We start from the raw sequence: 15,751 nt of genomic DNA on the forward strand, positions 1-15,751 counted from the left end.
TTCACGGTCGTGCTGTGCACTGCCCATTAAAACGCGGATTTCAGCATCTGTCATTTCCTTCCAGTGTTAGATTTCACTATTGGCAGACGTTTGCAAATACAGATTATATTACATAGAAAAAAAAACGAGACACGAAATTTGAAATCTCCAGTTTATAATAAATATTTAACAAATACACATTATGTTGATGAGCATTTTCAACTTCTCACGACGTAATGAATAGCCTATTAAATTTCGTGCACGTTTAATTTAATGGGCACATTATGTTGTTCTTCATGTTCACTTCTCTCTCTTTTAGTAACAAGTATGACGTCAAACTTCAGTTGCTTAAGTACATTAATGTATCATTTTTGAGAATCTCGCATCAGATTAGCTTTTGATTACGGACATCAATACATAACGCAGTTTCATATACATTTTATACATCTTCTAGACATTCTGAAATCAACTGCGCATTTACCGGCGGAAGATTGCTCTAGACATGTTTACCGCGGTGTGGCGTATGGAGGGGCACCCCAAGGCCAAATAAATAAATGAGTAGACCTCTCTGGAAGCGTTCGTCCAGTGTGTGCATAGCTTCGCGGCGTGCTGCGTTGGTGCTGTTGCTGTTGTATTCGAAGGTCTGTATTGCGTAATAATCTATGTTGTATGACCATCCTGTGTACATACAATGACAGTTGAGGATATACTTCCATAATATGCATCCAGTCTTTCTACACTTTCCACTACAAATCTATTTCATTGTGTATGCCAGTAACCTTAAGTTCTTCGAAAACTTATAATGCACTTTCACGTTATAATATTAATGACGTCTGGAAACGAAATTTATGACATAAAGCAATTAACAATGTGTTCCTGGAATATCATCATAATTATGATCGCGCGGTATAGCGGTGGCGTCTTATCCATGTAGCACGTGTTACGGGCCCCGCAGCTGAACTGCCCAGTACATTGGGCGGAAATTAACTGATAACAGTTTTGAATCGAAAACTACTTTTATGGATTATGTATGCATGGCTGTTCAGCATTTTAAGCACTACATGTCATATGTCTTTACATTAAATAGTGCGTGTTTTGAAATGTTTTGTCCTGTGATACTTAGTTCATCATATTTCACGCATAACAAATAGGCACAAGAATTTTATTTGCATGTTGTATTCCGCTCTGTTCTGCCGTCCATTATTTGAAATTGTATCACAATATTGTCGACAGAAAGGGTTCGCTAATCATTGTTAAGAAAGCGCACCTAAAAACTGTTGATGTATGATCGCGTCAAACGACTTAGGTGGCTTAAGCGAAACAAAATAGCTGCCAAGTTTGGTGACTTGTTTATGAAAGTTAGTGCTGATGCAGCTCACTTAGTGCTATTTTTACGTTCCTTCACGCCTTTTCCACTATTTGTTCATCCATTACCAGATGTTGAAACACATTTCTGCAAAAGTTTTCACGGGTGATTAATGTTTTACCTAGTGTGCTTATCGTTTCCCGCCGCATATCATAGTGTTAGGTTTTAATTTATTATCAGTATCGAGAAATCTGTAAAAGACAGCACGGCTTTTCCATTCATTTGATGTTCGTCCTCTACCATACGTGTCAACATATTTCCGCAAAAGTTTTCATCCGAGCTTTAATGTTTAACCTAGTGTGATTGTTTCCCGCAGAATGTCGCAGTGTTAGGTTTTAATTTATTATCAGTATCGAGAAATCTATAAAAGACAGTACCTGCTGGCTGGCTCTGAGCACTATGGGACTTAACTACTGAGGTCTTCAGTCCCCTAGAACTTAGAACTACTTAAACCTAACTAATCGAAGGACATCACACACATCCATGCCCGAGGCAGGATTCGAACCTGCGACCGTAGCGGTCACGCGGTTCCGAACTGAAGCGCTTAGAACCGCACGGCCACACCGGCCGGCCAGTACCTGCTGCGACGGAGAAAAGTCAGTTCCGCTTTCTGGTTATTTAAGCGGTAATAAAAACCTGGAACACGGGTTAACTCTTTCCACTTAACCGAAAAACAAAAGTAAGAACGTCCAGGTCAGAGCCCGTGTATACACTGTCTTAAGTGAGTAGTAGTGTAAAATTTTGTTTCAATTTTATAATGCAAATACTTATCATTCATAAAAGTTAGGCAGAATAAAGTATTGGGAATTGTGACTGCTAATTCAGCTACAATTAACGTGACCTAAAACTCTTTCGACTACAAATAACGTGCCCTAAAAGTGTCGTCTTCCACAGCATGTTCGTGAATATCCTGTGCGTCATAAATACAGTGCTGAATATTTGCAATACGGCCGTTTTCTGTATAAATATCTTCTTCTATATGTTTTGTCTTATCAAGGTTACTAATAAATAGATCTTCATGTGTATGTATGAGTGTTGGAATCCCTCTGTGTGAGTGTCCCATGATACGGCGTTTTCTCGTATTATTTCTGTACGCGTAAAGAGTAACTGCCCGAAAACCACCTTGAATCTCAAGAGGACCAGCTTGAAACGACCTGGAGAACTTTCTTACGTCTCTGTATAAAAAATTTCTTATTCGAGAGAGGTACAAATGTGGGATGACATTTAACTATTTACTTATCTAAATTCCTTGCTTTGTGAACGAAGCTAATGAACGTCACACTTTGAATAATATTTTTTATGTTGCTCAGATAATGATTCAAAAGTCAAAATAGATAACATCTACTACTGAAATAAAATGTTATTAGGCGTTACGTTCATATATTATATGGAAGTAAAGGGAGTTATATTTAAAAAAGCAAATTGGACCCCAGATTCGTAAATACACGGTGTACATAAAGTCCGGGAACATTTTCGATTATTTATTGCACAAGAACCAAACACTTTACAGATATCATACGTATCTCATTTTGAAGAGAACCCCTGAAGGTTTTTTTCGATGTATACCGCCACGGTGTAGTTAGGTAATTTGCCGATAGTCAGCGCTAGTCGCAAACATGGCGAGTCCAGGTGCGGACCAACTTTTTGAGTTTCGCTTCAAATGGCAATATGTATGACGTCTGTACAGCGCTTAGTTCTTGTGCAATAAATAATTAAAAGTGTTTACGGACTTTGCATACACCCTGTACAACTGGCATGGAGTGACCTTAAATCAACCCTGCTGTATGGTGGGATAGTGTCAGTATGTGACTAATGTATTCAGATGGCCTGCAAATGCATAGACGTACGTGTAAGTTCCCCCGATTTAGGCGGGAGACGCTCGATTATTCAGTTATTTCTCCCCATTTTTAGCTATTATCGCCAAACCTAAGACATTCGTTATTCAAACTCTCCATTTCAGCCTTTTTTGGCCAATGGTTGGGAAGATCTTCTCTCATCAGTCGTTTTTAATCGATGTACGTACGTCGTAGGAAATACAAAGGCAGTAAGCCTGTCTACTATTTTAACGTGTGTTTCACAAAACAATGTGGCGCACTGTTTTCGGTGCATAGTCATACTTTGTTATTAAATCCAGAAAACATTCCAACCTAGTACCGATTACCTGAGATACGCTACAGATACGGGTATAGAATCAACGTTTTGGGTGGTTCTACTGTTTTCATTTCTGTTCTTATAGCGGTTATATCGCTTTGTGACGTCATAGACAGACAAATCATTTGTCTCGGACTATACTGAAAATGAGCCGCGGTTCTCGATCATTCTTACCTCCTGGTTTTTAAAACTGAATCTCTGATTTTTTGTTTACGTTTGCAGGTGTTCCTATTGTAGCAACTTCAGTCTCGTTGGCTTTTACGTGGTAGATACTTCCAAACATTTTCACTTGAGTTTAAAAGCTGGTTTTTTTTTCACTTAATCCACTTCGAGATCACATTCGGGCGTTGCATGTCGAACCACACTGAGCAAGGTGTACAGTGGTGCCGGCACTGTAGCTCAGCGTGTTCCCTCAGGGGCTGGCCACCTTCTGTAGTAAAAAACTGAGTGAAGTTCTCATCGACAGAGCTGTCGTGCTAAATAAGCAAAGAACCACTAGCGACATGACGACGAAAAAACAGATTAAAAAAATGGTTAGTACACTGGACTCGCATTCGGGAGAACGACGATTCAGATCGCGGTCTGCCCATCCAGATTTATGTTTTCCGTCAGTCGCTAAAGGCAAATGCAGAGTTCGGGGCGCGGCAGATACGTTCCCTAATCCAAGCTTGTATTCCGTCGCTAAAGACGTCGTCGTCGACGGGGCGCTAAACTCTTTCTTTACTTTTTTGTCGAACCGCTGGTCATCATCTATTTGTTGCATACACAGTTGGCACGCTGTTGATACTGCTTATTCTCTCGGTTTTTTTTGTTTTTTTTCCAACCCGAAACCTTTGACCACATGTTTTAATGTCCAAACTAGGATATATTTTTGAACTTAGTTAACAGGCTTAACTGTGTACTGAAACATTAAATTATATTTATTCAGTTGCACTTTTCAGTAGTCATTACTTTTTTCAGAAATTGTTTGTTTTAATTACATCATAAAATTCATAACAAGGAAGTTCCGAATTAATTTTAACATTTAGCAAATGTTTAACAATAGATATTGAAAGTCTGTCCCTTTCTGCAGACCAGATGTTCCCGATAATTGAAAAAAAGCTCTCAGCTAGAGCAGGCGCCCCAGGCAAATACAGCACACTTCAGATTCCTGTTAGTCCCGTCTTTGGATTTAAAAAATTCTTTAATCTTTGGTGAAGGAGTAACATTAATAACACTTTTTTTTGTTTTCACGTGGTCTTAAGCATCACCTTTCCCTTTATTTATTTTGCAGTACACAGTGTACAATAAACCACGTTCATTATTACTGTCAAAGCACAAACTCAAAAATTTGTATTCCTGTTGCAGGTTAACATGAAACGCGCACTTCGTTTGCCCATTGCCCAACGATGAGACCAAAAACCAGTAGATATAAAATGGTGGAAAACGTGTAGACAAGTCACTCCGCACGAGAAAACAAAATGAACACATTGCCCTTGTTGTGTTGCCGGTTGACTGAGAATTTGTGGCGGAGCCCATCGAATCACCGCCACGACCGTGTCTAAAAACGCAATGTCGAACATATAGCGCTAAAATTTCCAAAAAAAAAAAAAAAAGAGAAAGAAAAAAATCCCTGCTGGTCATAGAATTCTCAAACCCTGAACATTTTACAACCCCGGACATTACTCGGACAGCACTAAAAACCAGCACTATCCGGAAGTATCACGGACGTGTGGTAACACTATCACTGGGAAACATACAACATTTATTTACAACACTTGAAATATGTACAGAAATGTGTTATAATTTTATTGGATGGGCTTAGAAACGTTTACAGTTATGATGTACATCTCATCTTCATGTCTCAACCTCATCGGTTTCTGGTGAATAGTTGACTGTGGTTCAAAAGCACAACTCTAGTCTTATTCCTCACAACACTGCTATGCACCGAGCAGCTGTTGAGTTTGCAGAAAACTATAAAGACTGGCGGAAGAAGTGAACCGATGGCGGTGACATCAAGCAAAGAACGTAACTGTAGACCGAAACATCATGACTAGTCGGACGGCGCGACTGCTGAGTGACAAACCAGTTGATAGCTTACAGCGCGTTGCCAGTCAGTTGCGGGCGACTCGGTCCTCGCGTTGCCAAGCGATTTGAGTTGCGCCGTGTCCTCGCACACAGCTCTGTATTAGTTCCATTTAAAGATGAAAGAGCAGGTTGTGAACATTAACTTTCTCCGGAAAGTCGGAAAAACCTCCCACTTTATACAATTACAAGCTCCCAGACTACTACAGGAGAGATTTGACAGAGAAAGTGGGGTAGTGAAGTGGGAAAAGAATTTCATATTACATGTGTAGTGTGCTGTTTATCTGTTGCTTAAAATAAAATTATCGGTACATCAATGAAGCGATGTACAAACAATTGTAAATCATACCAATAATATTCTTTTGTATGACTCAGCTTCTGTTATTCCATAAAACTTCATTGTCGAGTGGAAACGAACAGTGAAAAGCTACAAATCTCCGATACGTGTAAATACAGTGGTGTTAACATGCAAATAATTTAACGAGCACAAACAACTATCACCACAATTCTATGTATATTAATCTCAGGATATTTGGTTTTCAAAAGAAAAGTAACGATATGTTATGGCGGGAAGAAGTCAGCTGCCCTATATCACTGTAGCATAGTTTGTTCGTTCTATAAAAAAATACGAATTTCGAATCTGCCTGTTACAGTTCCTTGGCGGCTACAAACGGCCTGCAGTTTATACTTTTTTGGGTCTACGGATGAATCCAGAATTTTTTTTATTCCTGTGTAATAATAATAATAATAATTAATAATAATAATAATAATAATAATAATAATAATAATAATAATAATAATAATAGAGGATCGCATCTTCCTTTGAGCTTGAATATGTACTCGACATGCCCAGACTAACCAAAAGAGGTTCGGGTGCGACAAACAGTACTCCCTCTCCTTCACTCTTGCACACGGCAACTGCAGTTTTTCACTTCTGAGTTGCAAGTTAGTCGGCAAGCAGTTGCCGGTGTAGATGACCGTTCGTTGCGTTCCTTTCCAGTCTCCCCGAGTGCGGGCTTCAAGGCAGTCGTTGAGACTTAGTTCTCATATCATAGACCCTGTCAAGTGTATATAGAGCGGCACAAACGATAACTATATCGAAACTTCCTGGCAGATGAAAACTGTGTGCCGGACCGAGACTCGAACTCGGGACCTTTGCCTTTCGCGGGCAAGTGCTCTACCGACTAAGCTACCCAAGTCCTCACAGCTTTACTTCTGCCAGTACCTCGTCTCCTACTTTCCAAACTTTACAGAAGCTCTCCTGCGAACCTTACAGAACTAGCACTCCTGAAAGAAAGGATATTGCAGAGACATGGCTTAGCCACAGCCTGGGGGATGTTTACAGAATGAGATTTTCACTCTGCAGCTGAGTGTGCGCTGATATGAAACGTCCTGGCAAATTAAAACTGTGTGCCGGACCGAGACTCGAACTCGGGACCTTTGCCTTTTGCGGGCAAGTGCTCTACCAACTGAGCTACCCAAGCACGACTGACGCCCCGTCCTCACAGCTGTACTTCTGCCAGTACCTCGTCTCCTACTTTCCAACCTTTACAAAAGCTCTCCTGAGAACCTTGCAGAACTAGCACTCCTGAAAGAAAGGATATTGCAGAGACATGGCTTAGCCACAGCCTGGGGGATGTTTCCAGAATGAGATTTTCACTCTGCAGCGGAGTGTGCGCTGATGTGAAACGTCCTGGAAGTTTCATTTCAGCGCACACTCCGCTGCAGAATGAAAATCTCATTCTGATAACTATATCGACTTATCGGTGCTGGTTGCATCCAATAACCAAGCTGCTGCAGTTGCTCGTGCGTTTACTTAACGGTACTTTCAAAAGCGCCATCCCGATAAGAATGGTTCTCGTCGCCTGGAGCAACAACTTCGGGAAACCGGCAACCTTTGTCCAGAAGTAACGGACAGAAATCGTCTAAGGACTAGACATACTCCACAGAGGACGCGATTCATGAAACCGTTCACCAGTCACTTCTGCGAAGAACCCTTGATATTGCAAGGCATTTCCAGATAGCTCAAAGATTGGTTGTGGAAGTATTGCACGATGAAGAGTTGCATTTATATTATTACATGTTAATACCAACAGCCAAAATACCGCATTCGAAGAGTAACATTTTGTGAATGCCTTTTGAACATAGTGCAAGATAACGAACATTTTATAAATAACGTGATATGTACGGATGAGATGGCCTTTGTAGCAGAGCGTTTCTAGGCGCTTCACTCCGGAACCGCGCTGGTGCTACGGTCGCAGGTACGAATCCTGCCTCGGACATGGATGTGTGTGCTGTCCTTAGGTTAGTTAGGTTTAAGTAGTTCTAAGTCTAGGGGACTGATGACCTCAGAAGTTAAGTCCCATAGTGCTCAGAGCCATTTGAACCATTTTGTTCTGGTCTCCACGTTACCCGGAGGAGCTTAATGCATTAGATCTTTATTTCTGAGGACACATAAACGAACATGTTTATAGTGATCCACACGACCTAAAAAGCTCGCGTGCATGCCGCTTCGGCAATGGTAGATAGAGGCGCGTTACTATGTAACATACGTAAGTGCTACGTAACATACGTACGTATGACCCAGCGAGTGGTAAAGTGTTCGCTAATGCAAGGTGATCGCTTTGAATACGGTCCTGAATTGGGATGAGGAATCGCATGCCGATTGCCCCGAGCGACATTTTTTCGTCACCCTGTATAATGTATTTGTAAATTGAACTTCCTGAGAATATAATAGTCCTGATACCCTAAACAATTTGCGAATTTTTTGTGTAAAAGGACAACATTCCTCGCGCTGCAGATTGAAATTAGAACAAATTTTCGGTGCTTGCACAATGCCGGCTCGCCATTGCTGCTATTAGGTAGCACCGCGCCGGCCGTGGTGGCCGAGCGGTTCTAGGCGCTTCAGTCCAGAACCGCGCGACTGCTACGGTCGCAGGTTCGAATCCTGCCTCGGGCATGCATGTGTATGATGTCTTTAGGTTAGTTAGGTTTAAGTAGTTCTAAGTTCTAGGGGACTGATGACCTTAGCTGTTAAGTCTCATAGTGGTCAGGGCCATTTGAGCCATTTGGTAGCACCGCTGTCAAATCTGATCGCCCCCTGGTTCGTAGCTGGCGTTTCTGCTACATTGTCTTGACCATATGGTGCGCGCGCATTTCCCCCACTTCCCTACTGCTCCACTCGCGAGCAAGAGCCTGAGCTGGCGCCAGTCACCGCCACCTAGGTGGCGTTGCGCCAGTACTCATTCTCACATCAGAATCAGTTGCTAATCTCTGAACTAGAGTTTGTCAGCGGCGCTGCTATTGCCCTCATACTGTAACAGAGCAGTAAATCAATCAGCAGTCTCGAAACTTACGCAGCAGAAACCTCCCTTTCGTGCGAATTGTTATAATAGCTGAAAAGGGCACTTCTACAAAGAGAGCTGAAAATGTTTGCGTAGTCTCCCTTCTGCAGTGTGCGTTGCTGGAAGGATATACTGTTTATTTTGTTTGTTTTACCGAACGGCATTTACTCGCAACTTTTCTTGGTAACTCAAACTGAATAAGTAGTTTTAGCTCACTTGTTACCTTTTTTTCGATTTTTTTTATTATTTGAAGAGATGCGCTAGGTTAGATGCGTTAGGTTAGATTAGGTCAGGTCAGGTCAGGTCTCGTCTCCAATCTTCTTATTTTAATATTTTATTTTTGTATTCAGGGTGCCTCACGTTGTAAAGCGCCCCATCAGCTTCATACATCTCTATTAATTTTGTAGTTGTCGGCACACACCAATTTTATTTACCGGCAATGTTTATAAAAACACTACAGACGACAGAACGCTGCAGCGATGCTAGCGCTCCATGTGATAACATGTCACATTGCAGTGAACAGAAGACAAGCGATTTCTTTGATCAAATCTACAGCGAGGCCCTAGATGTGATCAAATATTGGATGACATTTGACAAAGTTCCTATTACACCATCAAATATCTTTGACAAAGATTTTGGGCAAAGATATTTGACAAAGAAATTTGATATTGTAATACTGGCCTTGGCCGGTATTACACTATCAAATTTCTTTGTCAAAGATTTGATCAAAGATGTGATCAAATATTCCGTCAAATATATTTTACAAAGATCTTTGACGTAGCGCTAGAAGGGGTATTACACTGTCATCAAATTTTTCGTCACAGTTAAAGATGGCTGACAACAACTTGGTATTAACCGCAGCAGTTGTACGTACCCCAATTTATATTGTGTGCAAATGCGGAAAAGAAGTGGGAGAAAAAATGGAACCATACATACGAGGTTGACAGTCTTAGAAGTCCTGGGATTACAACTTGATACTAAATTCAGTTGGGAGGAGCGCATCCCAGAACTGCAGAAACGCCTTAACAAATCTGTTTGCAATTCGAGTGTTAGCAGACATAGGCAACATAAAAATGAAAAAGCTTGCATACTTTCATTCCATAATGTCATATGGTATCATATTTTGGGGTAAATCTTCAAGTCAAACAAAAGTTTTCAGAGTCCAAAAGCGTGTAATACGTATTATTTGTGCAGCAAATTCACGGACGTCCTGTAGAAACCTCTTCAAAGAACTGGGTATACTAACTACTGCCTCTCAGTATATTTACTCCTTAATGAAATTTGTCGTAAATAATATATCTCTTTTTCCAACAAACAACTCAGTTCATACATACAATACCAGGAACAAAAATGATCTACACAAGGACTTAAAAGCACTTACTTTAGTTCAAAAAGAGGTCCACTACTCAGGAACACTCATCTTCAATAATTTGCCAGCAAACATAAAAAATTTAGTTACAAATAAAGATCAGTTTAAAAGGAGCCTGAAAGACTTACTAGTGGCCAACTCCTACTCCACTGACGAAATTTTTAATAGAAACAAATGATGTATTGTATTTATTCATACCATTAGTATTGTTATTTCAGCTTAAAAAATTGACATGTTCCACATCCACGAGGATCTCCTCAGCACGGATCTATGGAACGAAAAACTAATCTAATCTGGGTGAAGCCGTGGGTTTTACGACGACACGATAAAAGCATTCAACAAAACTTCTTACGTGAGCTTACAGTGGTAGACGTCAAGTGGTACATCAATTACTTAAGAATGGGTGAGCATACATTCCTGTATGTGCTCAGTGAAGTGTATCCTCATATCACAAAGCACAATATTCACTTAAGAACTGCTACATCTTCAGAAGACAGGCTCACTGTAACACTCCGATTCCTTGCTACAGGAGAGGGTTATGTTAAAGCTGTCCATGGTTAGGCGACCCACGAGTAATAAATATAACCTGGAGCACACCCAAGCGTGTTCTCACTGTGACGGCAACATCGTAGTGCACAATGGCGAAACTCAACGATCAGTTATAATAAGAATTCAGAAAAAAGAATGAGTATTTCACTCGCTCGTCTAGTATGGTCAAAGGATTGTTTCATAACGAGCACGCTCCTCGACGCTAATCCAGATGAAGGACACAGCTTTTCAAGTTCTTCAGTTTAATGAAACGTGATTAACTTCTGATGATCGGGTTTCACCCATGTAGAATTTTTTAAAGGATATTTTATTTACCAGCGACTGCAGAAATAATTTATTTCACTATCGCAGTTTCAGCCTTTGGCCCATTTTCAAGTGGTACTGCAAAAGATTTTGCCTCAACACGTGTCAGACTTTAAAATCCTCCGACATGTATAAGGCCCATTTTTGGCAATGACATATATACGTGTTGGAGTATTTTTAAGTAAGTCTGACATCTGCTGGAGCAAAATCTTTTGCCGTACCACTTGAAAATGGCCAAAGGCCGAAACTTCAGCTGTGAAATAAATAATTTCTACAGTCAACGCCGAAAATGATGTCCTTTAAATGAAAACGTTGCGATGAAAGAAGAACATTTCAAAGCATCTACTTTGTCCCTTGAGTTCGTAAGCATCGCACTCCTTCACAAAGGCTACACCAACAATGCTCATGCTAACAATTAAACTTAGTTTCAGTTTCACATTGAAGTTTCCCATTGTTGTATTGCTTTTCCAGATTAAGCTACCACGTTATGAAAGTTCCCGATTAGCTTGATAAATGGTCAGGTAATAGCAAAGCCCGCCAACGGATGCTACTGAGTAACAATTACGATACTGATTTGTACACTAATTTCCGCTGCTCTACCATTCGACAGAAAACTTCCAAACTGAATTTTGTCAACATAAGCAAACAGTCCATATCTTTTGGTACCACTCGATTGAGTACCGCTGTTGCACACGAAACCTGAACAACGACTATCCTCTCTCGCATAAAGACGAGCGAATGGTAGCGGCTGGACATTTTTGAACAAAACAGCAAGACAGTGCCTTCTGATGGAAAAGGCGCGCTAAGCTCCCAATGTCCCAGAGGAACAACGATACGTAAGGGCTACGATTGGCCACGTCACACTACACACCTTATGGTGCTTGCGTGTTCAAATTTCATTGGATAGCGAACAGCCAATAACAACCCAGTATACGCTACCTGTGCCGGAAGTGGACAGCGAACCTTGAATACCAACGCGGTCAGTAAACACATAGTTGCAGCAGAAGCGGTGTTTCAGTGGCTTCTAACTTTGTTTCTATAAAGCACATACCTTCCCAGGAATACAGCGTGCTGTCAGGTCTGTATTTAATTCTTTCCTCCCTGAGCCAAAATGTTGTTGCAGCGTTCATACGTGTAACAAGCAAATCCATTATAAAAATGTCAAAATGTTGCATGCCAATGAACAAAAGTTCGACCGTTCTTCGTCGTTCATCCCTCATTTTTTCGAACAATGAAATTCAAAAGCGAAACTCCTCTGCCTTTAGTGTGTTTCTCAGTGGATAAGCTAGCTGACGCATACGCGTCGATAACGAGCAAACTTAGTGATCAGAGTTGGAGAATAAACAGAATTATCTCGATGGATGACTCGCTATATAGCGGATTGCAAACTGTCGCGAAACTTAGAATTAACTTAGAATTAATATTTTCTTTGAAGCGCGTTTAGGAAATTTCACGGCAGCCTACTCCGCCATACCTTCCTAGCAATTCTAGACGAGCAATGCGCAAAATACAGTTTGGAAATTCGGTCCACACAGTTGAAAGCTGTGGGTGCGCGTCATGAGTGTTTCGTTTGTTTTAATTATTTCAAAATATCTTTACTTCGAAATTAAATTTAAAATGAACTAAAAAAAGGAATTCTTCGCACAACTTTAACCAGTATCATATATGATAATTGTTATTGCTGTCTTTCGTGTGTTTAATGTGATGAAATTAAGTTTCAACCCTTTAACTAAGAAAAAGGAAGTTACAAAATATTCTCCAGTCTGAGCAAAAATGTACTCAAAATTACATCCAGACTTGTCACACCAGAAGAACTAAATTTTATAGGTATTCTAAAGATCTGAATTGTATGAGAATTGTGTACTGATTGACATCTCTGGAGGACGATGATGATGATCCCTCTCGCTCCCCTTAAACCCGTAAATTAGCAAAGTGCTTGGGAATGTACGTCGCACATAATACGGCACAGTGTGCTAAGAATACAGTATGTTGCAGTGAAGAATTGCCACCGAATATTATTTCTTATGATGTTAATGATTGGAAGTAGGGTCTGTGGTATGGTAACTAACTTCTGAAATTGTGATCCCCAAAAGAGCAAACACTCAGGACGAAGTTGCTGAATAAATAAAAATATGTAATATCTATAACGCCTCATTTTTTTCAGTGGAAGTTCGTATCCAATATGCTCACCAGTAACCTGAGAACTTCATTTTACTTTACGTTCTAATGTCGTCGAATTTTTACTGTCTTTTTTTCTGTTTCAGTGTTAAGTAGTTGCCTGTTTACAGAGCATTGATTATTTTACTGGAAGTCAATTATCTTGCTCACAGTATGAAGTAAAGGTATATGTCCAACAATTGTTGTCCGACGTTAGTGAACCGTGAGTAATCGATAAATAGATTTTCACATCATGCGTAATAAGGGCACATTCCTGCGTTGCACGGGCCTGATAATTACCAGGTGTGCGTTTATTTTCTCGTATGTGTTCCTAAATGACTGAATTTTTCAGTAATTTGTCAGTCTGTTGTGGCTCTGCCACAAGTTGTTGGCCGCTCTTGGCTAGTTGCCTGTGGCTAAATGCGACGCAGTGCGTAGTAAAGGTAAACATGCGTGCTTCAAACCAACGATGGCTGCGCTCGTGGGAGGACCGAGTTCATTCTTGTCGAGCAGTTTAATCTCTGTGCATGTTAACATGCATATAAGTGGATATATGAGTAGTAATAGATCACCCCACTTTAATTTCGGTCGGAACGGCGTTCCGGCATCTCCCAGGGAATTTTTATTGGACTCACTGGAACAAGTCTGTGCCGGAGATTTTAAATATTACACATGTATGCAATGTAACTATAATTTGCCTCTGCGCCGTCACCAGTGAGCACGACAATGGGTGACCAACGTGATTGGATGGGCAGGTTCTTGGGGCTAGGGACTGTGTGTGTGTGTGTGTGTGTGTGTGTGTAAGATTTGCTTCAGGTAATATTGTTTATATTAAATCTTGTAGTTTTTTGTTATTATTGTAAGAAATTGTATTTTAAAAACATGAATTGCGGAACAGAATTTTGTTAAAAAATTGTTTTTCGGTGTAAATTCTATCACAAGTTTTTAGAAACTGAAACTTGTAATTTTTGCAGCTCGGGGGGTTGTATGATTGAGGAGGTACCTTCCGCCAGCTAAAATTTTAGAAATGGGCACAGTCCCAGTGGGCACATTCTGGACAGAAAAATAAAGGATAGAATGGAACAGATCAAAAAAAGACCTTCTGAACTCCTGATCTCAGACATTATACTGTTTCATAGAAGAAATGAGTCTAATTCTGATCACCGATTTGTGATTATGTATGCAAATATCTAGGTATAGTGAACAAAGTTTTAACATGAAATCGCGGGGTCTAGTGCATCAGGGGATACAACCCGTCGGCTTTGAACAATGACGTCACAAGTCGCCAGAGACCATGTATTAGAAAGATGAAAGAGCGGAGGAGAATGTTGAGAAACAAAGGAATGCGAGAGAGACAATCATTGATCTTGTCAAAAGCCGAGAAGCGATTCTTCTTACTGTTGTAGCACCCTTCAGTAGCTAATAAGTGTTTTTTGGCTTTTAAAAAATAATCTCACGAGATAGAATAAACAGATCCTACTTTATTAAGCAATAGTGTTTTTTGGCTTAAAAAAAATCTCACGAGATAGAATAAACTGATCCTACTTTATTAAGCAATATCTTGTCAAAAGCTGAGAAGCGATTCTTCTTAGTGTTGTAGCTCCCTTCAGTAGCTGATAAGTATTTTTTGGCTTTAAAAAAAAATCTCACGAGATAGAATAAAGTGATCCTGCTTTATTAAGCAATCAGTAAAAAAAACGAAACTGAAACATAACAGCAAAAGCTGTTATGTTTTAGTTTAGTTTTTTTATTGATTGCTTAATAAAGTAGGATCACTTTATTCTATCTCGCGAGATTTTTTTTTTAAGCCAAAAAACACTTTCAGTTTCGTTTTTTTACTGATTGCTTAATAAAGTAGGATCACTTTATTCTATCTCGTGAGATTTTTTTTTTTTTTAAGCCAAAAAATACTTATCAGCTACTCTGCCTTGGACGCTAATAGTATCCCATTCGTTACTTGAGCTATATAGCTATACGCAACATTTTATCTTGCTCGCGAATTGACATAATATATAATGTCAGTGTGAAGGCGAAGTGAAGTACGGGATACAAATTATAGTTGTCGTCAGTGTAAAGGCAAAGTGAAGGATGTTGTGATGGGGGTTTCGGAAGTACACATTCGAAAATGTCATGCTGATACTAGAGCTGGAAAACGAAAAAACATCGCCAGCTCCCACTCACCTCCCCAGGAGTCGGAACTCCCGCACCCATTAGAAGATACAGATGCTTCAGTAGCTGATAAGTGTTTTTTGGCTTTTTTTTAAAAAATCTCACGAGATAGAATAAACTGATCCTACTTACGAATAGGTGGAAATACACATACGTTACATTTTATATGTTTTGATTGTTTATTTAACCTTTGTCTTTCACTTGTCTTTTGCTGTTATGTTTTAGTTTAGTTTTTTTTATTGATTGCTTAATAAAATAGGATCAGTTTATTCTATCTCGTGAGATTTTTTTTTTAAAAAA

The 15,751-nt window shown here is 40.0% G+C and overlaps 1 protein-coding gene and 1 non-coding gene across 3 annotated transcripts in view; one reads left to right on the forward strand and one right to left on the reverse strand.

The window, feature by feature from the left end:
• Positions 1-488: 488 nt before the first annotated feature.
• LOC126093730 (glutathione S-transferase-like) overlaps positions 489-15,751 on the forward strand; it is a 69,091-nt gene continuing 53,828 nt past the window's right edge. The window contains exon 1 of one of the 2 annotated variants that reach the window (XM_049908742.1): positions 489-620. In XM_049908742.1, the coding sequence (XP_049764699.1) occupies positions 534-620 (87 nt within the window). In that variant the 5' untranslated portion in view covers positions 489-533. Of the gene's footprint in view, positions 621-12,082; positions 12,204-15,751 lie in introns of those variants that run through there. The other variant, XM_049908743.1, reaches the window with a different exon arrangement.
• On the reverse strand, positions 6,971-7,045 carry Trnal-caa (transfer RNA leucine (anticodon CAA)). The gene has a single exon. It is a non-coding gene; the product is annotated as a tRNA-Leu (tRNA).

Source organism: Schistocerca cancellata, chromosome 1, assembly GCF_023864275.1.
Source record: "Schistocerca cancellata isolate TAMUIC-IGC-003103 chromosome 1, iqSchCanc2.1, whole genome shotgun sequence".
Classification (NCBI taxonomy): Eukaryota; Metazoa; Arthropoda; class Insecta; order Orthoptera; family Acrididae; genus Schistocerca; species Schistocerca cancellata.